We start from the raw sequence: 24,989 nt of genomic DNA, 5'->3' as shown, positions 1-24,989 counted from the left end.
TTGTGTTCATGTGATAGCACCTGAGCTCTGTTATCTGAATAAAGACCATGAGATGTGATTGACAGCACTGACATCTACTAAGTGAACCTTTAGGTGACACCAGTTCTGTCTGAACACAGAGATGAAGTCCAGCAGAACAGGAGCTCACCTGCATCATCATCAAGGTGACAGCAAAGGCTCATGGGAGCTTTAGTTGTTGAAGGAAAAGATGATTGATAATGATCATAACACTAGAAACTTATCTGGTGAAATCCTTCGTCATGAATATGTTTTATCATTTCATGTCATCACAGAATGAACAGCAGATTCTCTTATTTTGAAAAACAAAACAACAGACATGAACACACACTATGATAATGAAATCACATTGGTGGAGGGCACACGCACACGCACGCACGCACACACAAACAAACACACACACACACACACACACACACACAGAGAGAAAGAGGAAGTGGTTTTAACGGTTAGCTTTCTTTTCACCAGTTTCTGCCTTTAGTTCATTGGTCGACTACAGACAGTGTGTGTGTGTGCGTGTGTGTGTGTGTGTGCGTGCGTGCGTGTGCCCTCCACCAATGTGATTTCATTATCTGTTGAATGTCAGCAATGTGAGACCTTCAGCTGAAATGGACATGGATCAACCCCATGTCAACAGCTGTTAGTGTGTGTGTGTGTGTGTGTGTGTGTGTGTGTGTGTGTGTGGGTGTGTGTTTGTGGGTGTGTGTGTGTGATCCTTTAATAGACTCGTTCCCTCGACTCTGTTCTCATGTGTTTGGACTGATGTGGTTCTGAAGGCTCTGGACTCATTGGTGAGGCCAAGTGAGGTATTTGTAGTAGCAGTAGTAGTAGTAGTAATACTAGTAGCAGTAGTTCAAGTATCAGTACTGCAGTACTGATCATGACACTGAGCCCCGTTCACAGAGACACAATCTCCCGCGTCGTTGGATGAAACATGTGTGGCATGTGTTTGTGACGAGCAGCTGCCTGCCGATGACAACACTCACGTCTCCTCCCTAACATGGTCGCAGCGCCGCCTCAGACAGGAAGTGACCTGCCACACGGGGACGCAGCCTCAACGGTCCTGATCTTTCTGTTGAGCAGAGAGAAAAGTCAACTGAGTTTAATTCAGCAGCTGCAGCGGAACACGTTCAAGCACATGAGACAAATGAGTTACATTTCGAGTCTCTGTGGCGATCCTGTGTATCACACCAGTAGTAGAAGTACATAGTCAGTAGTTTCAGTGAAGGTGAAAGCAGTAGTTGTAGTATTCGTTGTGTATTGATCAGTGAACCCAGCGTTCCCTCCCTCAGGAGGAGGCTCCGTCCCGCCGCTCTGTGGCTGAACTCGCAGGACGGTTCCGAGGTTCGACTTGTCCACACGTCGCTGCTGGAAACGAGACGGTGAGTTCAGTGTGAATCAGACATTTCATACACACCAGAGCACCGAGGTCTGAACGACTGGGTGAATATCTGACATTGTAGAAGTTATTAGTCTGGTGTTCGTAGTACTGCTAGTATACTACTAGTATAACTGCAGTAGTACAGTGGTTTAACAGTATAACTGTTTTTCTTTGTGTGTGTTTTTTAAACCAGGAGAAGCCGGTGAGACGACGACCTCCTCGCTCGCTACAGCTCCCGAAAACAAACGGAGACGACCAGGAGGTGAGATGGTGTTTACACTGATCCTCACCAGGAACCTGAATAACAATCAGCCTCTGAACTCTGACAGTGTGTGTGTGTGTGTGTGTGTGTGTGTGTGTGCAGCCTCCAGGTGTCACCTCGCCTCTACCTGCCCAAACCAAGAGAAACTCTGCTCTGATTGAGAAGCTTCAGGTGAGTCCAGGTGGACTCTGCTGCCCTCTGCTGGTGGTCACAGAGCGCTGCAGCAGACGTCACTCTGACATCACTCTCTCTCTCTGCGCAGGCCTCCCTCGCTCTCTCTCCCTCTCCCCAGCTGCCCTCACCTAAGAGCCCCGGGTTCAGGCTGCTGCTTCCCGCCTTCCCCCTCCCCTCCCCGGGCTTGACCCCAGAGACCACGGTGACCACATCGTCCACGCCGACCCCGACCAGCCCGATCGCCGCCTCTCCAATAGCTGAAGAGGAAGGCCCCGCCTCCTTTGAGGCCCCTCCCTCTGCAGAGGAGGGGTCTATCCTGCCCAGCATCAACAAGGTCAGACGGCTTTTAAAGGACTGTCCCACTGTTTTTCATCAAGTCAGATCCAGTGTTTTCATTGGTCCATTTCATGTGATGACCACAAAGAGATAAACATTTCACATCAGAATATCTACAGTTGTTTATTTGACCTAACAAAGTTTTTAAAACCTCACACTGCTCTGATTGGTCCGTCTCCAGAGTCGAGCTCGTCACTCCATCCGGCGACGCCCTCCATCCCGTCGCAACAGGAATTCCAGCAGTGGAGATGAGGTCGGCGTTGCTAATGACGTAGCAGACAAAAGTAGAGGAGGAGGAGAAGAGAGGGAGGAAGGAGGAAGAGAAGAGAGGGAGGAAGGAGGAGGAGGAGAGATGGAGGAAGGAGGAAAAGGAGGAGGAGGAGGGAGGGAGGAAGGAGGAGGAGGTGAAGAGAGGAAGGAAGGAGGAGAGGTTTTCAAGATAGAAGGTAAAACAGACGCTTCAACATGTCCTGGGAAAAACCAAACCCACAAAGAAGATCAGTCAAAGACCAAAGAAGATGATGAGGAGGAGGAGGAGGAGGAAGGAAAGAACAGATCCGTGGGAGGAAGAGGGGAAGGAGACAGATCTTCATCAGGAAGAGAGGAGGAGGAGGAAGCTCAGGAGAAAAGCTCAAGAGAAACACACAAAGAAGATGGAGGAGGAACAAAAAGAGACGGAGAAGAAGAAGAGTGAGGTGATTATCTTTGTTCATTTATTCTCCTCCAGCTGCGTTCACTTGTTCATCTCAACTCAAGAACTTTTTACACATTTGTAAATTATCAAATATCACCAACAGCTGCTGAACACCAACCTTCCCTTTCCTTTCCTCTCTCAGGACACAAGTGGTCAGACATCAGCCCGGTGAGGATCCCGATGTTTGGCCGATGTGGTGCCCCGGGTGAGGCCGACCCCTGTGAACACTTATCTCTGATGTGGTGAAGACGACGTGAGGACACTTTGCTCTCGGGAGTGTTGTCTTGTAGATAATCAGCGGGGTTCTTTATGTGAAGGTCCAGCTTCAGTCCAAGATGAAGAGAAGTCTTCTTCATCAGCTCGAAGCCTTTTTACTCTGCCAACACAGATTTGTTCATTTTTGTAAGAATGTGATGTTTTCAGTATTATGTTTTCTCACTGTTTGATGCCATGATGATGACGTAGATGACGTCGAAATAAATTTTCTGGATGTTTGTGTGAAGCACTGGCGCTGAAATGGATTGACTTCAGCTGTCAATCATGACGTCTCAACACGTTTCTATATTATCAGACAACTCATTAAAACCAAACTGTGTTTACTTGTTCACAGAGAGAAAACCTGAAGCCTTATTCCAAAGTTTCATGTTTTTACAAACCTCAAAAGGCTTTTATTTTAATTTTATCAGCAGGTAGAAAACTGTAAATTCTGTGAAATGTTTTGAAATGTGTTGTTGTGCCTTAAATTCTGAAAAGTGAAATTAAAATGCATATTTTTGCTAAATTATTGTTGATCTGTTCCTTAATGTCCTAGTCTGTATTATATTAAATAGAAATATGTTTAAAGTTCATAATTACACACACTGTGTACGATGTGTTGCTGCACAGTGACAAATGCACTCAAAACATCTGGCCACTGATCAGCACCATTTTGAAAATAATGGAAACCAGTCTGAGATGGTCACCATGTTCCTACAACCTGGCGTAGTCAGTCTAATGCTCGAATGCATGTTAGTCTCAGTTCATTTTCGATTTCAAAGAGGCGTTACCAACGGACAGAGACCAAAACGCCTCCGGGCGCAATTGTGTAGACGTACAACCAGTGAGAGTAACAAATCACAGGACGTCAGTTGAGCAACAGACGAGAGCAGGAGATGATGTGATGTCTGTGATGATGATTCAACAGCGTCTGTGAACCAGTGTTGTCATTTTTGTTGGAGAAATGTGAAAATATCTGGTACTTTTAGTCAGATGCTTGTTCGTTAGCGGCAGCCATCTTGGTTCTTTACAAGTCACTTCTCCCGGCAAGATTTCTACCGGAAGGAAATTACTTTCCAATGCAGGAGATCCAGACCGTGAGTCTGGCAGAGCAGGTGAAATGAGCTCCCAGAATTCATCTGGGTCCCAGGCTAATGGAGGATTTTCCCGCAGCTGGCTCGTCTCCACACGACACAGGGCAAGTTAATCTGCAGAGGCTGGAACCTGGAGGAGGAGGAAGGTGAGTGGAGGAAACCTGCTGCTGCTGCTGCTGCCAACTTCAAATCTACATCTGGATTATCAAACTGATCCTCTGGTACACACCTGACCCCGGGGCCATGCTGGGAGAAGACAGACTTACAACAGGTGTTCAGGAGAGGAGTCAAATACAACTCCCAGAGGGCATAGCTGTAAAAAAACAACAAAAAAAACACAAAGATCCAATCAAAGGCTATAAGATAAAGCTCTGACTTCACAGAGAATCATTTATGATGGATGAGGATGAAAACAATCAGACAGTGAGAGAGATTTGATCCAAATGAAAAGATTTAAATGTGGTTTCGTGAGGCGACGGTTGAGTCGGAGGTACGAGCTTTACGCCTTTCTCCAGTTGCCTTATTTATTCTTGGAGTTTTAATAATTCAGCTCGTCATATTTTTATTTTCTGTATCTCTTGGCACTGAGGAGTTCTGACAATTTAAAAAGTAAGAGTCCGTGTTACGTCTCATAGACACGAGGGGGAAAATGTCAAAGGTGTTTTCAGATTAAGGTAAGATACTAAAAAAGAGGAAAAAACTGCAGTGTCGACTCCGCGACTCGAGCGGAAACTTGTGAACATTGACTCCAATAAAAGCCCTGATCCGAGCTGCTGGCAGGATGAGACGCAGCTGATTAACACACTCCCGTTCTCGGTAAAGCTGCTGATGCTCCGTCCTGGCTCTGATCTGAGGTGTTCCACTTCTGATCTCAAAGGGCGTCCAGGGTCAACACTCGGGCCCGCCCCTATTCAGAGGGGGAGCAGATTTATCTTCCTCATGTTCCCTCCCCTCGGGGGGAATCTATCAAACAGCGTAGCTCTAATTTTGTACAGTACTAATGCAGTTTCCTGCTTGAGCTGCCAATATTCATAGATAGAGGGAGTTCTCAGGACTGCTCTCACACTTCAGTCACTGCAGCTGAAGCAGAGGCACTGTGATTCTACCAGTGGTTCACACCAATCACAAAATATTTGCACAAAAAGGTTACATACAAAGTCAGTGTAAAGACCGGGCGACGTGAATGCCACTAAAGGTGCCATGAATAATGTGATGACGCTAACTTTGCTTCATGCGGTCGAGTTTAAATATTTGACCGTGAGCCAAATATTAGAGTGACAAGTTTTAGCCAATTAGCGTTGAGATCCTCCCTCGGTCCTGTCATTGTATCAGAAATTGAAGATAACTATTGTTGCTGTGTGTGGGCGTTCAACAGTTCATGTTCACGAGTGCGTGTTCAGTGGGAATTTGTCGGAGAAAGGGGAAGGAAGAACGGGCCAATATTCGCAGGTCGTGCTCATTCGGGCCAATAAACACAACCTGCAAATATCCACCAACTGGAAGCGTTTCTCGCGGAGACCCGGACTCCGACCGGAGCAGCAGCCCGTGGATCCACGTCATGGTCGTGTTTACCTGCATATACACTGTAATTTTGCTGAAAAGGGAGAAACCTGTCTGACCCAAGATGCCCAGGTGAGTCTGTTATATAACCTTCCTGGGTCCAGGGACGCCCTCCCACTGAACTAGGCTGATAAAGCCTCTTGGCCCGGCCTCTGGCAGCGGCGCCCTCCAGCAGGGCGGCCTGATCTCGTTAGGAGATTTATTTCAGGTTCTTCCTTGAGTCTTCCTCCAGGTCCTAAGAGGGTTAGAGAGTCCTGAGGTTTGCTCTCTGCCTGCAGAGTCACTGCAGCCTGGATGTCGGCCGGCCTGCCGCTGCTGCTGAAGCCTGCTGGCCTCGCCGCCGCCACAGATATTTAACCTTTTTCACTTTGTCTACTTCCTTCCCTGGTGCTGCAGAGGGGCCGACACAAGGGCTGTGGACCCCTTCATCGTCGTCTTGCACCATCCATCCACTGAGGATCGGAGGGCGTCAGGATTTTCTTGTCTGGTTACGGTTTCTCTAATCTCCTCCTTGACTCTTCGTCCTCTCAAAGTGAAAGGAATCCGTCCGTCTTCACCTCGGTCCACCCGTTGGCAGCACCAATGGGGAACCAAGGCTCGACCCTGGACGAGATCCTGTCGGAGGACATGCACCACTGGTACAACAAGTTCATGCGAGAGTCTCCGTCAGGCCTCATCACGCTGTTCGAGCTGAAGGCCATTCTGGGCCTGAAGGGCATGAACGAGAACGCCAACAGCTACGTGGACCAGGTCTTCTCAACCTTCGACATGGACGGGGTGCGTTTCACAATGACACACACACTCAGGAGGTGGTGGAAGAAGTACTCAGGGTAAAAAGTTTTACTTTTGCTTAAGTATCTGTTGTATTGGTACTTTTACTCTGAGTACTCCTCCCACCACCGACAGTAACTAGTAACGGCTACTGCAGTAAAAAGTACAATATTCTGATGTGGTGAATTTAACAATTGTACTCATGTGCAGCACCTGAGTAAAAGTAATTAGTTAGTTTCCATCTGTGATGTTGGGACGACACACTGGAAAACTAAACCCATGAACATCTGGCTTCAGTGTGAAAGGGAACAACACAAATTATTCCTGACTCTGCAGTTCACACGGGTGTTTATCGACTCCAGCTCTGAACAACGGCACGAGAATTATTTCTATATTTCTACAAGTGTAAAAACATTATTTGATTAATTAAAAAGAAATCATTTTAAATAAACTGACAACTTGAGTTTGGTCCCAGTCGGATGAAAACCTCGTATCTCCTGACTTTGGGAGTTTAACGTTTTAAAATGCAGGATGATGTCATGGATCTAATGCATGGATTCAACTTAAACCTTCTGATAATACTCGTGGACCCCCGGTGACCTGGTGCGGCCCTGGACGTGGCTGTGACTGACAGGAGGACGTTTGATTGATGACGGAGAGGAAAACGTTTGATGGATGATGGATGACGGACAGGAGGACTTTTGATGGATGAGTGACAGGAGGACGTTTGATGGATGATGGACAGGAGGACTTCTGATGGATGACTCAGTTAAACCCCTGAACTGTGAATTTGACCTTAGACATTCAGTTTCTTCTTGTTGTTGCTGTTTGGTTCCACAGTCGACTGAGGCACGATGTGAAAACAACAGGAAGCTGTTTGATGAAGCTGATCACATTGATCTGATGCTGATGAAGGAGACAGAAAGTCGCAGTGATCCATCATATTACTTTATGAATGGAGGGGTTTTATCAGAAGGTTTCTTTTAAATCCATGACGGTCCAACATCATCCTGCATTTCAAAACATTAAACTCCACAAGTCTGGAGATACAAAGTGTTTTTTACACTTGTAGAAGTACAGAAATACTTTCTACGAGTAAAAAAAAGATAATTTTATATCTAACTAAAGTATCAAAAGCATTCTGAGTGATGCCTGTCATCAATTTTGGAGAGTAACTAAGTACCTTTACTCACATACAGCAGATGCAAGAGAATTGATTAATCTTGTTTTGTTGTTTTTTGTTGGTTCCATTTGTCATGTACGCTGACTGTATATAAATACCATCAGCGACTGTATATAAAGACGATCACTGACTTTATATAAAGACGATCGGCGACTTTATATAAAGATGATCGACGACTGTATATAAAGACGATGACTGACTGTATATAAAGACGATCACTGACTGTATATAAAGATGATCGACGACTGTATATAAAGACGATGACTGACTGTATATAAAGATGATCAGAGACTGTATATAAAGACGTTCAGCGGCTGTATATAAAGATGATCAGTGACTGTATATAAAGACGTTCAGCAGCTGTATATAAAGACGATCAGTGACTGTATATAAAGACGATCAGCAACTGTATATAAAGACAATCAGAGACTGTATATAAAGACGATCAGTGACTGTATATAAAGACGATCAGTGACTGTATATAAAGACGATCAGTGACTGTATATAAAGGCGATCAGTGACTGTATATAAAGGCGATCAGTGGCTGTATATAAAGACGATCAGTGACTGTATATAAAGACGATCAGTGACTGTATATAAAGACGATCAGTGACTGTATATAAAGGCGATCAGTGGCTGTATATAAAGACGATCAGCCAGCCACCAGGGGGCCATCATCAGCGTAGTTGTGATTGGTAAAATTGACCAGTCACAGCTTCAGTCTGCTGACTGATCCAACATGGCGGACGCAGAGCTTCCATTGGCTCACTGGCTGATTGGCTCACGGCGTTAGCATGTAGAGAGAATATCCCTGCTGTGTGTTTGGTGGGCTAAGTGGATTCAGGGTGTGTGTGGCGATGAATCCAGTGAGGACGCTCTGAGAGCTCTGGGATCAGAGGTTCACTCTGCTCACAGCTCAGAGTTTAGTTCAGCTTGTCGCCATGGAAACGAGCCGCAGGGCTGCAAAACTGATTGATGTGGAAATCACCGATCTGAGTCTGGACCAGAACCCGAAGCTGCAAACTGCTGCAGATATTCGTTGATGTTGTTTGTTTGTTTTTGAGTCTGACTGATTTATCAGTTTGTCAATAATATCAGCTGGTCACAAATCTGTATCAGCTTTATGTTCTTCCATATGAAAACTTTTATTTTACTGATTAAACGATGCAGAACAGATGTGCATTGATGGAATAATAACTAAAATCTGTTCAAACCCATGATGTCGACTTCAGAGACCTTGAGGTTGAGGTTGATCCTCAGTGGAACCGATCCAGGGTTTAACCTCCGACCTTCCCCTCTGTCTGCAGGACGGTTACATCGACTTTGTCGAGTACATCGCTGCCGTCAGTCTGCTGCTGAAAGGAGAAATCAACCAGAAACTGAAGTGGTACTTCAAACTGTTCGACCAGGACGGAAACGGGAAGATCGACAAGGACGAACTTGAGACCATCTTCTCTGTAACGTTGACGAGGCTCGACGCACAACTCACACTCTCACACTCACTCTCACTCTCACTCTCACTCTCACTCTCACACTCACTCACTCACTCACTCACTCACTCACTCACTCACTCACTCACTCACTCACTCACTCACTCACTCACTCACTCACTCACTCACTCACTCACTCACTCACTCACTCACACACACACACACACACACACACACACACACACACACACACACACACACACACACACACACACACACACACACACACACACACACACACACACACACACACACACACACACACCCCCCCACCCCCACCCACACCCACACAAACACACACACACACACACACCCCCCCACCCCCACCCACCCACCCACCCACCCACCCACACACACACACACACACACACACACACACACACACACACACACACACACACACACACACACACACACACACACACACACACACACACACACACACACACACACACACACACACACACACACACACACACACACACACGACAGCGGTGACAATTTCAAGTTAATATGGACTAAACAGTCACCGCAACAAAAAGTATATATATTAAAGTGTGCAAATCATATTTCCAACATTTGACAAATTTGTATCATTCTAAAATCTGTCATAACATAACGTTGCACAAATTAACGACAGTAATCAAATACATGTTATTGACTGATTTATCAGTTGGCAGATAATAATTAGTTGAAATGAGTCTTTCACAGACAATATCAGTGTTTATGTTTTCTGATATGAAAACTTTTATTTTACAGAATAAACAATGTGGAAAGGATTTCTGTTTATATTTTACATTAAAAAAATTATGTAGATTATTTTCTTAATTCAAGTTAAGTTGTTGTTGTGGTTGTATTTGTCTTTTCTATTCATTAATAGTTATTTATAATAAAGTTTATGGTTAAACTGTTAAATATCAAGCCTCAGTTACATTTTGATATTTTGAGAACATCTTTGGAATCATTGACACTTTTTTAAATCTTTGATATAAATATCAGTTACAGCTTTGGCCCCCAAAACTCCACATGAATCGGCTCTGGATATGATCAATACACTAAACTCTAGTTTCTGTTGATAAAGACCTCCCACTGGGCTTAACTTTCATATCTAATGTTTTAATTTGTGTGAAGCTCTATCAGTTTTATATTTCATTTATAGGAAGAAACGAACAAACGAAAACTCCAGTAAAAAGTTTGTCGACGTCGAAACTTGATATTTTCATCCTGTCGTCTGCAGGAGGAGGTTGTTAGGAGGATTTTTTATTTATTTAAGCGACACATTTACTTACACTTTCCTACATTAATGTTATTGACCGGAGGGTCCTGTACACATCACCTTCTGACTCTGGTAGAGGTGGGCCCCTCTGGGCCACGCCCCTCTGGGCCCCGCCCCTGAACCTGACCGTCACTCTGACCTCAACAAGAAACTGAACGGACGCTGAATCAGACGTGTCGGAGCCGCTCCGACAGAAAACTGGGACGGATTAACTCTGAAAGTAGCCGAGCGCTAATCTGATGAATGAGCTCAGGAAGTGGGACGAAGGACTGCGACGCAGGAGGACTGGACGTGACGTCAGTCCAGTCTGCTGTGGAGCGTTTGACCCTGCGAGGTCCAAAAAGTGCAGAATCTTTTTTTATTCAGAATCAACATAAAAACGGAAATGTCAAATTAAACATTGTTTTATTTTTAGTCCCCAGGAACACAGGGCCGATTAACAGATTCTGAAATATGATAATTTGAAAGGTGAAAAACAAGAAAAAAATCTTTAAAAAATGAAAACAATCTCCATTTCCCTTTAAAACTAAAATTCTGGGCAAAACCGACGTTCAATCGCCTGCTCGTCTTATTGGTCCTAATGATCGTGAGTTCTTAAATGTGTTGAGTTACTGTTCATCAGTTGTTTCATCCGTGTGTCGCCCCCTGCAGGCCATCCAGGACATCACACGAAACCGAGATATCGACCCGGAGGACATCGTCTCGCTCATATTTGAGAGGATCGACGTGAAAGGAGAAGGTAAAGCAAATCCCGGTGAAATAAAAAGTATGAGAATAATTGAACTCGCATTTCAAACCCCTCAACGGCGTCTTGACCTTTGACCAGGTGAGCTGACACTCGAGGAGTTCATCGAGGGAGCCAAAGACCACGAGGACATCATGAACACGCTGAAGACCCTGATGGACCTGACGCCGGTCTTAGTCATTATCGTGGAAGGACGGAACCGGACCAAAGACTGAAGCTGAAATCCTCCCCGCCCCCCCCGCCCAAAAAAATCAACCCCTCACCCTCTTCAAAACGAGAGAAGACTTGATCTCCTCCCTTCGGCAGCGGGAAACAACAGGTGCTGAAAGTGTTGAACCTTCTGATGGACTGCGATTGGTCGCTCGGACTCTGCAGGTCCGACTGCCCCTCCCCCTCCTCGCCTCCAGGTATCGGGTTGAAAAGAGGAACATTGTTGGACAATGACGTCCAAAGACTTTGATGATCTTTGTGTGTTTCCACAAATCGGTCTCTCACCTCACAGGTCCGTTTGTTCAAAACCGCTCAAACCCAACGAACGAGAAAAACTCAAGTTTTTAAACGATTCCAGAAACGTCCAGAGCCGAGTGTCGAGACCCGGGACGGCTCTGGTAACAGGTGAACCAGGTGAGCGTCAAGAATCAGAAACCGCCAAGTGTCACTGACGGTCAACAATGGTCCAAATGACATCGACACTTTGTCGTCCTGCGATCCGATGACGCCTGACTTCATTATCATCAACAAATTTTGCCAATTATAAGAAGTACTTAACTTAGACAGCGTTTTTGTTCGACTGCTTGTGTTTAGACTTTAACAATTCCGAACTTTTCTTTTATAGAAAAACAAAACCCAAACTCTTAGTTTCAGCATCTGGCACTAGAACCTCAAATCGTCTTTATCGAACCAGCCCGGAATGTGTATAATGGGGAACATTTGTGCTACATGGCTAATATTAGCATTAGCAGCTGTTTACTCACCAATCTGCAAGAAACGCCGAGTTCGGCATCAAACTTCTGTCTCCAGCGGCGAAAACCAGTGTTCACTTTCTATCACTTCTTTGCTTCTACCGATGTTAGCATGCTAACCAGCTAGCCGCGGCCCGTCTGGTCACCGTAGTGTCCAGAGTCTGCTGCTCCGAGGACGGATCGCAGCAAAAGCAGAGAAAACTGACGGAGAAGCTTTCGAATGAAGTCATGTAGAATATGTTATGAAGACAATTCACATGTAACAGCTCCAGGGCTGGTTCCAAACCTCCGGCCCACAATCAACACTGTCCAAAGTGACAACTTATGCTTTTCCTCATCGATGCTCTACTTGATCTGATGAGACCAGTTTTAGACAGTGGCAGTAACGCCGCCAAGGAGGCGGAGCTTTAAAAAAAAAATGGGGTCACCCCTGTCCTAGGGTTGGTTGGTTGGTTTTTGTGTTGTCAGAACGGATTTCCATGAAACTTGGTGAAGGATGGAACGCGGAATCCACGACATGTTGGTGAGGATCTGGATGAAGGGGGCGGAGCCAGGAAGTTTTCATCTCTTTCTTTTTGACATGTTCACTGACTTCACAGAAAAAAATTGTCACGTTTACTGACTGGTTCTGTGAGTGTGTGCAACTTTGATTGAATTCAACCGTTCGGCCTTGGCGGAGGAAAGTGCTCGACTGAGTGCTATTCTAGTTTTAAACAATGTCGGGTTTTTTTTAATGGCTGCTCATGTTTAGTGGTTTAAACGAAACATGTTTTGTAGTAAAAGCCTGCTTGGTGTTTCTCAAAGTGTTGTAGAGAAACAGTGCATGCTGGAAGTCTTTCCTGATCCTCTTAATGGTGTAAAAGGTTCAACAGCCTTGAGCCGTAATGGAGAAGATTTACAGACAGTTTCAGCTCCGCAGGTTTAGATGTGAGGGCAGAGCAGCGGTCGCCTGCAGGCTGGAGGACGGACTCTTCACCTGAAGGCTGGAAAACACCACAAACATCTTCAAACTGTAGAATTACATCAAAAAAACTAAAACAGACAGTCAGTAAATTCACTTTTCATTCCTGACTTCCTGAGCAGCGAAGTCAAGGGCCAAATAATCCCCGACAACCTGCTCTGGAACCAAGTATGATCCAACTAACAGAGAGGTTTCTAGTGTCTGATGGCATTTTTAGGTCAATGATTTTGATCTTAACACCAAAATAATTCGACCTGAACTGAAGCGGATACAAACTTTAAAGGAACAGTTCAACTTTGAATTTAGTAGAGAAGCCTCTTCTCCACTTCTAAGGTTTGAAGCTGAAGTTCAAGATCTACATGAAATCCTCTTTGTGTCTTTGAACATCCACCAACCAGCTCCTCTTAAGCTCGTTAATGCACACGCCATCTATCCTTTGGTTTCTGGAGTCCGACGCCGGCTGCCTGGTGTTTTCCAGTTAAGATTCTGGTACAGCACCGTTCACCCCCTTAAAACTACAATGCACTGTTGGTTGGTTTGTCCGCACGATGAATTCTGCCTTCACGTGATAGTCAGACGATCCTATTTCCCACTTGTGAAGTCGGAATTACGAGAATGTCACGTTCAAGTGCTTTGTTGTCGGAACAAATTGGAAAAAATGGCGGACGTAAGGTTTGCCGTTACCTGCGTATCGGGTGAACTCCTTTTTCGATTCCATTAAGCAGATGATAGTGGAGGAAACGGATGCAGCACAATAAAATGTTGTCACTGAAGGAACGTCAACTGTGGAAGAGGTAACGTCAACTTCACACCGCGCCAGCAGACAAGTCCAACTGGGATGGATAGAACGATAAATAACATCTGTCTATATCACGTTAAGTGAACATTGATTACAGATTCAAGTGATGTAGACAAGCAACAGCTAATTCTTGTTGCACTGTTAAAAAATAAAGAAATACGTACCATCCGTCACGGAATCTGTTCCTCTTCTCCGCCTTGTTGAGAGGTTCTGGTATCGCGAACTCACAAAACACAAGCGGTGACTGATTCTATGAGTGTGGGGGATTTGGTTCAGTGGATCTAAATGTGGTTTCATGAGGAGACTGATGATCTAGTTCACTAGTTGTACAGAAGTCAAACATTCATCTGTCGTTCATTTGGTTTTAGGTTGATGATTTTATTTTTTTCCTCACTAAACAAGCAACAGGTAGATATTAATTTCATCTTCTCTCTCGTCGGTCTTGTTGGTTCTGTGTGACTAGTCTCTGATGTTGAAGTTGAAGGAATCCACTGAAGGATTTGTGCTGTAAAACCTTTTGACTTTCATACGGTGTCGGGTGAGACGACGGAGGGAAGCGAGCGAGCGAACGCGTCTGCGTAGTATAAAACTGATCATGAGAAACTTTTGATGGACTTAATGTTTGAAGAAGAGGAAGAGGAGGAGAAGAGGCCACTTTGTCCTTAAAGCTGCTGAAACTGATAGTCGCTACAGTCCAGTCAGATCTGACCCGCAGGTTAGCATCGACACTAACAGTTCTCATTGTGCAATAGTTCAAATCTGACCAATTATGTCTTGTGTTGCCTTATGAATAAAGTTTTTAAACCAACTGTGTTTTTTATTGAAACTCGGATTGAAGTGAAGTCAAATCATCACGATCGCCACCTGGTGTCTGGCTGCAGTATAGGTCATAAGCTCCGCCCCCTCCAGATGTAGACATTAGTAGACGTTAAATAAACGTTTCCAAAGACGGTTTCTGTCATTTCAGGTCGTTCATTTATTTTTTCACTTAGTTCCATCTTTAATTTGAAAAATATAGAAAAACAAACATCATCATCATCATCAGTTTCTCAGTTCCGCTTTGGTCCATGTGGCTTTTAATTAAAAAACATTGTTTCATCGAGAGCTGCAACTGTTAATCGATTAGTTATCGATCACTAAATTAATCTTCAACTATTTTAATAATCATTTAATCGGTTCAAGTAGTTTCTAGGGGGAAAAAGTCATAATTCTCTGATTTCAGCTTCTTTAATGTGAATATTTTCTGCTTTCTTTGCTCTTCTGTGACAGTAAACTGAATATCTTTGGTGTTTGGACAAAACAAAACATCATCTAGAGGATTGAGAACCACGATCAACATTTTTCACCATTTTACGAACCAAACCACTGATCGATTAATTGAGAAAATAATCAAGAGATTAATCGATTATGAAAATAATTGTTAGTTGCAGCCCTAGTTTCATCCACTTGATGGTTTGGGATGATGTCACAGGTGTCGAGTTCTGTGACCTCTGACCTGTGATCAGTTCAGTTACAGTTTGCTGACGGGATCCTCAGAGTTTCATTCTCTCTGTAACAGTCGTACACTCAGTCAGCAGCTGAAGATCGATCGATTGATCCAAACTTTAAATATTAATGATATACAGAATCAACTGATTTAATCTGTAACAGATGGAGATTTAGTTTTTCCACTCCTAAGTGATCCTCCGGAGAGAGGACGTCTCACTCTGCGACACTTGTTGGGACAACAGAAACTTTACAGAGTGACGCCTCTTCACCCAGAAATTATCTTTGTTCAGACACAAACCAAGGAGGAAAAATATGGTAAAAAAAAAAAGAAGCATTATAGTGTTTTGGGGAGTTTTTGTTAAGATGAGTCCCCACCTGACAGACCTGCACAGAGAGCAGCCGGTGTCTGAGTGCCTTGCTCAGGGTGCAGGGCGGATGTACTGTAGGCGTGTTGGGGATCTAACCTGAGACTGTTCTGGGACACGGCGGCGCCTCACGGCTGTTTGGGCTTCTCCTCCGGCCTCAGCAGGCTGACATACAGACGCAGGAAGGAGTAAAATACGCCCACGGAGCAGTACACCGAGGTCGTCAGCAGGGGGAGGAAGGGCAGCTTCTGTTGCCATGGCGACAGAGGGAAGATGACTTCGCAGGCGAACGCCACGGCAACCAGGCCGAGGAGGTAGACGACCTCCAGGGGGCGCAGCACAGAACCCCGAGAGCTGAGAGGACAGTCAGAAAGTAATCTGATTACTGAAGGAGATCTGAGACGTGTGTTAGTTGTGTGTATGTTTTGTGTTAGCTGTGTAGTTAGTGGTGTGTATGTTGTGTGTAAGTTGTGTTGTTAGTTGTGTGTATGTTGTGTGTTCACCTATGCAGGTTCTTCAGGGCGGTGAAGGAGTAAACTGTATAAATTAGCATCAGAACGACTTTGATTGGCAGCTCTGTAAAAACACAGGCAGTAAAAACAGAGTGAGTGACAAGAGAAGGTGGAAGCGGCGGCACTCAGGATCAAAACGATCAACCCACGAGTGCGTAGGTTCCCTGAATGCATCACACGTGTGTGTGTGTGTGTGTGTGTGTGTGTGTGTGTGTGTGTGTGTGTGTGTGTCTGTTTACCTGCGGGCGTGAAGAGCAGCGGGAACAGGGAGTAGTGACCTGTTGTGGTCAGAACCAGGAAGATCCCAGCATCCTCTCTGCTCTCAACCGCAAGGATGCTACGGAAAGGAAAACCAGACAAGACACAGCGTCAGTACGAAGACCGCGATGACATCACGGTTCACTGTGATACTTGTGTCAGGTGGCGTGTAGATGGCCGACCTGAGCGGCAGGATGGCGAGGAGGATGGCCTTCTCGTGGACGTGCCAGCCGAACATGAAGGAGCCAAGCGCGCAGAGCAGCAGGCAGCGCAGGAAACCCCGAGCGCCGCGAGGACGCCACCAGATGGACGCCACCGCCGGCTTCAGGGACGCAGTCAGAGAGAGAGGTGGAGAAAAGAATGTCACCTACATGTTTAATAATCACTTTATTTCTGCTGTTGCTTTGTAACATATCATGTACAACTGGATCACTCCGATCAGAGCTCAGTTGGTTTGGTCCGACTCACCAGGATGGCGAGGAGAGTGCAGACGAGCGTGACAGCGGGGGAGACGGAGGGGAGGAGCGAGTGCTGAAACTCCTGCACCAGTCCGCCCGTCATGGAGGCTCGAGGAAGCTGCGTCTCCTCCAGCAGCTTCAGACGAACGCCTGAACAAACACACACACACACACACACACACACACACACACACACACACACACACACACACACACACACACACACACACACACACACACACACACACACACACACACACACACACACACACACACACACACACACACACACACACACACACACACACACACACACACAAAGCAGATCGACACCGTGTCCGTCACTACTGAGGTTCGACCAATCGTAGAGTGGTGTCGAGAGGAGGGCGGAGTCTCACCGAGCGTCGCCAGGGCTTTGTCCAGCACGTTGTAGAGGGCCCAGATGTTGGGGGCCCAGTAGGCGTGACAGAGGCCCCTCTTGAAGGGGAAGAGACGGGACAGGACCTGAGGGAGCTGACCCTGAAATAAACACATCGCCATCATCATCATCAGTTTGTCAGATCTGTGAAAAAAACTACACAAAAAACCATCACGAAGAACATGAAAAATAACACAAGCAAAAAAAAGCGTGAAAATACTACACGCGGAAAAAAAAAAAAAAAAAACTACACGCAAAAAAAAAGAAGAAAAACTAGACGAAAAAAACAACACAAACAATAACACGAATTTGCACAAATGTTCCTGCAGCCAAACTAATTTAATCGCGTGAGTTTCTCATCGCACTCGGTTTGAACTCAGCATTCGTGCGTCTGTGACACTTCAGAGAGCAACTGACCGATCACTGACACTCACCATCATGATGAACGGGCCGAAGGACAGAGCACAGACCGAGGCCACGATGGAGCCCAGAGCCACGAGGCGGAGCGGACTGAACGACCTCCATCGGACAGAACCGTCTGAAAACACAACAACAAGTGTTTAAACTTCAGGGTTAAAAAACTGGAGGAAATGTGATGTTGATGATCAGAAGCTTTGTTAAATGAAAATCAATCCTGACTAATCTGTCCAACGACTGGTGACAAGCGGACACGTGGAGCGCCTGTTGTGTGCTTTCTCGACCTCACGATGTAAACAGCATTAAGATAATGTGCAATACAAATTTAACTTTATTGACTTGGAGCAGTGACTCAAACAAAAGGCCTAAAATGCAAACTGGTCTTAAAATGACAATAATATCGGTTATTAGAAAAAATTTCCAGGAAAGAAATATATCGTCCATCAAAAAGTAGTTACGGTGACAAGTCAAGGAATTGTTTCAAAAAATATACAAAAATAAAGTTTATCGGTGTCAAAATCAGTTAAGTCCCTACTGTCGACATCAGCCCTCAAATAATCGTAACATCTTCACTGAGACAAATTGAAATTAGTGTGTGTGTGTGTGTGTGTGTGTGTGTGTGTGTGTGTGTGTGTGTGTGCGTGCGTGCGTGACCTGTGTTGTCCTGGGTGAAGCAGTAGCTCCTCAGCAGGTAGACGCCGTAGGCCGGCGCCACGTACAGGTAGATGTGCTTCAGGTTGAGCAGGATGGAGAACAGCAGCGCCCCCTGCAGGTGCCGAGACTGTCCAACACACAAACACTGACTGAAATGATCTTTTCTTTTTCTTAATAAAATAAATTAAGATTCAACAAAACAACATTAAACCACAACGATGGTTTGACGAGTGACGCTCGAACCTGCAGGTGTTTTGCCACCGACAGCAGCAGGAACCCGAACAAGAAGCCGTTGTACTGGAAATGAACGTCTGAGAGAAAACGTCAAGGAAGTTTCTCTCCAGGTCGTCATGCCGACAGACCCTGAGGCGAGCCCACCTGCTGCAGGTGAGGTGTCGGAGCGAAAAAGGATACGGTCGACGATGAGGAGGCCGAAGTTGCCGAGCAGCAGAACAGCCAGGACGAAGGGCGGTCGCGTCAAGACGTCCCGAGAGCCTTTCTGCTCCTGAACGCACCTGCAGCACCTGGGCGATGACAGGAGCCAATCAGCATCAAGTGTTCCAGCCTGCTACCGTCAGTGTCAGACATGATGCCAACAAGCCGACGAGCTACACAGTGCAGGGGGACCCAGGCACGTGACTCACTCTCTGGCAGCAAAGACGAAAACCAGGTCGGTGAAGACGACCGACAGCCTCTGGAACAGAACCGTGGACGGGCCGGCGTAGTTCAGGTTCTCCACCAGCAGCATGTTCCTGTCAAAGTGCCGGGCCACGTGCGACAGGCCCAACTCGAACCAGGCGAACAGCGGCGGGTAGTCCAGAGTCCACTCGGACGTGTTCTACATAAGAAAGAAAAGGATCATAGAGGAACAGGACACGTGGAGCTCAAACGATTGGTCAGGACGTGTCAGCAGAAGTTGGTACTGACCTCGTGGTACCAGCGCGACACCGGCAGACTGTGTGTGATCGCCAACCAGTTCCTGTGCACCTCAAAGTCTGTGGAATGACTGACAGACGCACAACAGCAGATCAACAACGGTTCACTCTGTCTGTATTTGACCTACAGTCCATGTGCAGCTCAGTGGACAGCAGCACCACAACCTGAACTCACTGTGAGTGGAGCGCTACACAGACAGTAACAACAGTAATCCATACTAGAGCCCTTCATAAGTGCAACACAGACGGTCCATTGATCCATTCTGATGCTACTCTAATGCGCTGCTGCTCACTTCCGGTAACTATTGAGAGGATGTGTCCCTGCCTGTCACACACCTGGGGTGAGGTCACATTGTCAAATTGTCTTTGGATGTTTCCTAAATTAACATGACCTGGAAGTATTATTACTGGAGCTTCCTATGTGAGAGGAAGGAGAAACAGCCCACAATTCATTGCGGCAGCGATATTTAACATGACGTGTCATGAACGAACGTAAACGATTCAATCAGAAGAAGAAGAAGTAGAAGAAGCGTATGAATATGATCCAGATGTAAGTTACTGTTACATATGAATCATGAAACACTGAAACATGCTGATGAAGCCGCTGAGGTTTTCGTAGTTCATCTTCAGATGAACCATCTGTTGCTGTACCTTGTCGGTTGTGTAGATATTGAAGCTTCTGCAGCAGACATCTCTTTTCATGCTGCACATTTGGCGGCAACACCCACCAGATTTTTTTTATTTTGAATCAAATCTAGTTAAATCTGCCACAACAGAGTGACGTCAGGTCGACAGAGTGACGTCAGGTCGACAGAGTGAAACGTCACCTCTCAGCGACAAAACGAACTTCAGAGGCCAAACGGCGCCATCTAGTGGCGGATCGTCTCCGCGGCCCGGGAGGGAACAACACGTCGTGCTCGGAGTAAAGTTAAATACACGACAACACGTCGAATTACCTTCCAACAAACTCCCCCCGACATCTACACACACACTTGTTGACGTGAGTGTTTAATTAAAGCTTTATCTGAAGACGTCTCTTCTCTGTCTTGAGCCTGTTAGCCGGATGCTAACAGGCTCAACGAGCAGCTGGTGAAGTGACGCAGCGGCTCTCGGTCGGTCGAGATGTCTTCACTCACTATGCGCTGATGAAGAGACACTTGAGCAGAGAAACTCCCAGAGACAGAGCTGCGAACCAGCGGCCGCTGTCCGCCGCGGCAGCCGCCATGACACCCGGGCTGGTGACCGCTTCTTCTTCTTCTGTCTTTTCTTTGGCGGTTGACAAACGACGAAATGGCGCATTACCGCCACCAAGTGGTGAGTGTGGATCAGCAACGCTATTATTTATATAGACACTAAAACCAACCAAAGAAAACAAACGAGTGAGAGTGGATCAGAATCACTAAAAACAAAAAAAACGTACAATATGATGAGATTCTCCCTCACACCTTTATTTCCCTGAGGTTCTGTGTTAAATGACTGTAACAGTCATTCTGCGAATCTTGCTGTTCCATGTCCAACATATTCAGTTTCATCTTGATCTTTCTGAGTCTTGTTCTCTCTGTCCCATATTTTTGACTGTGTACTATGATTTGTTCTATTGTTTCCTCTTTGTCACAGTTTCCTGAGTTATGTTTCCGTTTTTCAATAGTGTACCATTAAGTCCGGTATGTCCAAATCTGAGTCTTGTTATGATTGTCTCCTTTTCCACTTCTTCTTGTACTTCTCATCTCTCCCATTTTCTTTTGCACTCTGTAATACCATCTCCCTTTCCTTTCCTTCCCCCACTGTTTTTGCCAAAGGCTTGTCAATTTTTCAGTTTTATCATTCCCGTGATTTCTGTTGTGTAATGTTCACTGTGATGTCAATTTGTCTTTTCCTGGTCGCCTGCTTTGTAATTTTGTTCTGCAATTTCATTTCCTATTAACCCAAAGAAAATGTACAGTGAGGCCCCTCATATGGGTTTTGTTCAGTGTTTGTTGTATTTCTATTAAAATGTCGTTCCTACTGTCTGTGTGGCTGCTACTAATACTGAGTCATGATGCGCTTGAATCAGAACAAATTATTGTTTTCAGTGGGGGTTGTTGACGTCTTCTTCACGTTTTGTGTCGTTTTGTTTTTTATTATTAAATCACGATCCCTGCAGAAAGGAGGGTGAGGAATAAAAATTAGTGTAATTTTATTGGATTAGAATTATTGAATAATTATTAATTGTAGTGGAAATACTGAAAGTGCTGAACAATACATGAGTAGATGTATCATCCACCACGGGGGGGCGCTGTGTCATCATCTGTGGCTGTTCTCACAGCGACAGCGATGATTGTGAGAGTTCCTAGGGTCCCTGAAGGAGGCCTCTGTCAGACTGTTTCCGGTCAGAGTCTGTTCGTGGTGATCCTCTTCTGACTTTTACTCAACAAACGTGTAAACACAGCAGCTTCCGGGATGAACGCGCTGCGTCGGTTTAACCTCCGGCGGGTCGGAACGTGGAGAGGTGAGTCCCGGTCCCGGTCCTGGTCCTGGTCCTGGTCCTGGTCCTGGTCTAGTTCCTGGAGAGGATTGCTCAGGATCAAACTCTAACCAGATAAGACTACTTCAGGGGTCGGCTCGTAAACTCAGTAATTCTGAGTTTTCATTGTAAATAAAATGAAGGATCGTGTGTGTGTGTGCATGTGTGTGTGTGTTTGTGTTTGTGTGTGTGTGTGTGTTTGTGTTTGTGTTTGTGTGTGTGTGTGTGTGTGTGTGCGCCTGTGTGTGTGTGTGTGTGTGTGTGTGTGTGTGTGTGTGTGTGTGTGTGTGTGTGTGTGTGTGTGTGTGTGTGTGTGTGAGAGAGACACAGATTTCCACGTGACAGCACCTGTGGCGACCTTTAACCTGAGAAGAGTTGAACTGACGCCCCTGGAGCAGCGGAAACTCACGTTCGACTCCCACGCCATGGTGACGGAGCTGGAGAGCAGCGGTGAGGAAACAGAGCTCCGCCCAGACAGGAAGTTCATCACAGGGTCAGAGGGTCCGGGGCTGGTTGTCGTGGAAACGGGATGTCTCTGGCGTTTTGATTTCAGCCCGTTTTTCTTTCCTTTTTCTTTTTTCTTTCTGTCCAGGTTTTGAGAAGCGTCAGGCCGAGCTGATCGCTTCAGCTCTGGTGACTCTGACGACGGCGAACATGGACATCGTCTACAAAGACATGGTGACCAAGTCCCACCAGGTAGGTCATAGGTCACAGGTCAGAGGTCGGGGCAGCAGGCGTTCAACAGAGAGTCGTCTCCTCACGTGTGTGATTTTCAGGAGATCGCCATGCAGCAGATCATGGCTCATCTAGACGCCATCAGGAAGGACATGGTGATCCTGGAGAAGAGCGAGTTCGCCAACCTGCGCTCTGAAAACATGGTAACACAACACGTTACACACCACGTGACACAACACAACATGTTACACAACAACACAACACGTGACACAAAAACACAACGCGTGACACGACAACACAACACGTGACACAACAACACAACGCGTGACAACACGTGACACAACACGTGACACAACAACACAACGCGTGACAACACGTGACACAACATGTGACACAACAACACAACACGTGACACAACAACACAACGCGTGACAACACGTGACACAACATGTGACACAACACGTGACACAACAACACAACGCGTGACACAAAAACACAACGCGTGACACGACAACACAACACGTGACACAACAACACAACGCGTGACAACACGTGACACAACAACACAACACGTGACACAACAACACAACGCGTGACAACACGTGACACAACATGTGACACAACATGTGACACAACACGTGACACAACACGTGACACAACAACACAACGCGTGACACAACAACACAACGCGTGACACGACAACACAACGCGTGACACAACACATGACACAACAACACAACACGTGACACAACAACACAACGCGTGACAACACGTGACACAACACGTGACACAACAGAACACGTTGCCTAAATCAAGCTGCGTTCATGTGAGTGAAGTTTGTTTTAACTGTATTTCCCTTCAGAAAATGAGAAGAGAGTTGGAGCAGCTGCAGACCAGAATCAAGGTGATTTATCAACGTTAGTTTTCATGTTTGATCAACGACTCCGAGACGTTTCTTCATCAGCTGTTCACCTCTGTTCAGGACGAGAGTCAGAAAGTCAGAGCAGAAAGTAAACTGGACATCAACCTGGAGCGCAGCAGGATGTCTGACATGGTGAGTCAGTGAACACATCACAGTCACTTCATCAGTCAGTGAACGCATCGCAGCCCATTTAATGTTTTTCTGTCAGTTCACTGATCAGGAGAAGAAGCTGATGGAGACAACGACAGACTTTCATCACAAGGTGAATATGATACTACTATAATACTACTGTAATACCACTGTAATGCTGCTGTAATACTGTGACACTACTGTACCGTGCCGGTTGACCTGACGTCTCCTTGCGTCTCATTGGTCAGAAAATCGACCTGGAGAATGACAACATGGAGATCAACAAGAAGATCGACCTGCAGGTGGCGTCGCTCAAAACTCTGCTGGAGTCGCTGAAACTGGAGACGGTCCGATACCTGGCAGGTAACGAGCGCACGCGCGCACGCACGCACGCACGCACACTCAGTAATATCAGTGATTTGTTCATTGTTATTCTGTCGTGTTTCTCCTCAGCGACAGTGTTCTCCTGCCTCGCCATCGCTCTGGGCGTTTACCGAGTGATGAGGTGAAGGGTCCCAGTGAGACCTGGACCTGGACCTGGACCAGCACCATGAGTAATAGACGTCAGCAACATGAAGCAGAATCACTCCTTTACTTCAGTAAAAGTCTTGTAGTGAAACTTTACTCTGTAGTAAATACTAAAGGGATTTTACTCACGTACTGTATATCAGTACATCGTTAAAGTATTTGCACTGTACTTTAATATTCTCCAACATATCAGCAGTGGAAGTATGTATCTTGTCAGCTGTGTATATTTACTTTTATTTTAAATATCTTCGTCAGTATACAGGAAATACTCAAGTGAAGTACAAGTACCTGAGCAGTACTAAGTGGAGACAAAGTCAGAGTATTTGTACTTTGAAATTTCCCATTTAGAGGAATAAAATCATGTAAATGTATTTTTCAATGTTTTAATAAAATGTTTTTATTGTATTTTGTTGCTGTTTGAGTTGAGTTGATTTCTGACTTATAAAATGATCAGCAACTAATGAACAGCTACAGTTACATTTAATCTATACCAAGAGACGAACATTTTCATAAAGTACATTTGATCAGTTCTAGTTGTCACTCGGCAATATCGAACTTCGTCAGTTTCTCACATCTGTAATTTTTCACCTATTGAATTAAAGGAAAACTTGATTCTGACTTCATTACTGACATTGATCATTGGAATTGATAGTGTGCAGTGGATACTTAATACTTTGTTCAATTTCTCTGAATTGTGAAGTACAAAAGAGTATAAAGCCTCATGATCATATTGTGAACACTGATACAGGAATAAAGTTATTGTTCG

The 24,989-nt window shown here is 45.5% G+C and overlaps 4 protein-coding genes and 1 long non-coding RNA gene across 8 annotated transcripts; 3 read left to right on the top strand and 2 right to left on the bottom strand.

Annotated features, from left to right (window-relative positions):
* Positions 1-125: 125 nt before the first annotated feature.
* dub (duboraya) lies at positions 126-3,646 on the top strand (the record flags this gene model as incomplete). The annotated part of the gene is made up of 7 exons (XM_035624595.2): positions 126-164; positions 1,311-1,400; positions 1,593-1,661; positions 1,764-1,832; positions 1,924-2,169; positions 2,353-2,866; positions 3,008-3,646. Coding segments are annotated over 6 exons (1,026 nt in total), but the record flags the coding sequence as incomplete, so codon positions are not given.
* A 2,381-nt stretch (positions 3,647-6,027) lies between these two features.
* On the top strand, positions 6,028-12,220 carry guca1d (guanylate cyclase activator 1d). The gene is made up of 4 exons (XM_035624585.2): positions 6,028-6,551; positions 9,036-9,185; positions 11,146-11,233; positions 11,321-12,220. Exons 1-4 carry the CDS (start codon positions 6,357-6,359, stop codon positions 11,452-11,454), a joined length of 567 nt encoding a protein of 188 aa, XP_035480478.1. The 5' UTR covers positions 6,028-6,356; the 3' UTR covers positions 11,455-12,220.
* LOC118300325 lies at positions 8,858-14,260 on the bottom strand. 2 transcript variants are annotated; one of them, XR_004790060.2, is made up of 4 exons: positions 14,126-14,260; positions 13,847-13,995; positions 12,214-13,184; positions 8,858-9,083 (listed from the first exon to the last, which is right to left on the bottom strand). It is a non-coding gene; the product is annotated as an uncharacterized LOC118300325 (long non-coding RNA). The 2 variants fall into 2 exon arrangements; XR_004790059.2 differs by having other exon boundaries at positions 8,858-9,080.
* Positions 14,261-15,273: 1,013 nt separating this feature from the next.
* Positions 15,274-20,738, bottom strand: alg8 (ALG8 alpha-1,3-glucosyltransferase). 2 transcript variants are annotated; one of them, XM_035624475.2, is made up of 13 exons: positions 20,603-20,738; positions 19,459-19,537; positions 19,176-19,369; positions 18,946-19,055; positions 18,775-18,842; positions 18,532-18,658; positions 17,895-17,998; positions 17,441-17,561; positions 17,053-17,192; positions 16,767-16,906; positions 16,566-16,663; positions 16,318-16,390; positions 15,274-16,168 (listed from the first exon to the last, which is right to left on the bottom strand). In XM_035624475.2, exons 1-13 carry the CDS (start codon positions 20,689-20,691, stop codon positions 15,943-15,945), a joined length of 1,569 nt encoding a protein of 522 aa, XP_035480368.1. In that variant the 5' UTR covers positions 20,692-20,738; the 3' UTR covers positions 15,274-15,942. The 2 variants fall into 2 exon arrangements, with proteins under 2 accessions (XP_035480368.1, XP_035480369.1); XM_035624476.2 differs by lacking the exon at positions 20,603-20,738 and adding an exon at positions 20,423-20,596.
* Positions 20,739-21,780: 1,042 nt separating this feature from the next.
* On the top strand, positions 21,781-24,628 carry ccdc90b (coiled-coil domain containing 90B). Of its 2 annotated transcripts, none has more exons than XM_035624572.2 (9): positions 21,781-21,954; positions 22,294-22,419; positions 22,562-22,665; positions 22,746-22,847; positions 23,507-23,548; positions 23,627-23,698; positions 23,775-23,828; positions 23,944-24,058; positions 24,149-24,628. In XM_035624572.2, the coding sequence occupies exons 1-9, from the start codon at positions 21,906-21,908 to the stop codon at positions 24,202-24,204; spliced, it is 720 nt and encodes a 239-aa protein (XP_035480465.2). In that variant the 5' UTR covers positions 21,781-21,905; the 3' UTR covers positions 24,205-24,628. The 2 variants fall into 2 exon arrangements, with proteins under 2 accessions (XP_035480465.2, XP_035480466.2); XM_035624573.2 differs by having other exon boundaries at positions 21,788-21,954; positions 22,300-22,419.
* Positions 24,629-24,989: the final 361 nt, after the last annotated feature.

This window comes from Scophthalmus maximus, chromosome 2 (assembly GCF_022379125.1).
Source record: "Scophthalmus maximus strain ysfricsl-2021 chromosome 2, ASM2237912v1, whole genome shotgun sequence".
Lineage (NCBI taxonomy): Eukaryota > Metazoa > Chordata > Actinopteri > Pleuronectiformes > Scophthalmidae > Scophthalmus > Scophthalmus maximus.
The sequence above is the reverse complement of the archived record's forward strand: the minus strand, read 5'-3'. Positions and strand labels throughout refer to the sequence as shown.

Excerpts from the sequence above, each read along its gene's own strand:
- guca1d (XM_035624585.2), top strand. The coding sequence starts at position 6,357 with ATGGGGAACCAAGGCTCGACCCTGGACGAGATCCTGTCGGAGGACATG. Across the intron at positions 6,552-9,035 it reads CAACCTTCGACATGGACGGG|GACGGTTACATCGACTTTGT; the intron begins GTGCGTTTCACA and ends CTCTGTCTGCAG. Across the intron at positions 9,186-11,145 it reads AACTTGAGACCATCTTCTCT|GCCATCCAGGACATCACACG; the intron begins GTAACGTTGACG and ends CGCCCCCTGCAG.
- alg8 (XM_035624475.2), bottom strand. The coding sequence starts at position 20,691 with ATGGCGGCTGCCGCGGCGGACAGCGGCCGCTGGTTCGCAGCTCTGTCT. Across the intron at positions 19,056-19,175 it reads TTCGTCTTTGCTGCCAGAGA|GTGCTGCAGGTGCGTTCAGG; the intron begins GTGAGTCACGTG and ends GTCATCGCCCAG. Across the intron at positions 16,169-16,317 it reads GCCCTGAAGAACCTGCATAG|CTCTCGGGGTTCTGTGCTGC; the intron begins GTGAACACACAA and ends CTGTCCTCTCAG.
- ccdc90b (XM_035624572.2), top strand. The coding sequence starts at position 21,906 with ATGAACGCGCTGCGTCGGTTTAACCTCCGGCGGGTCGGAACGTGGAGA. Across the intron at positions 22,666-22,745 it reads TGGTGACCAAGTCCCACCAG|GAGATCGCCATGCAGCAGAT; the intron begins GTAGGTCATAGG and ends TGTGATTTTCAG. Across the intron at positions 23,829-23,943 it reads CGACAGACTTTCATCACAAG|AAAATCGACCTGGAGAATGA; the intron begins GTGAATATGATA and ends CTCATTGGTCAG.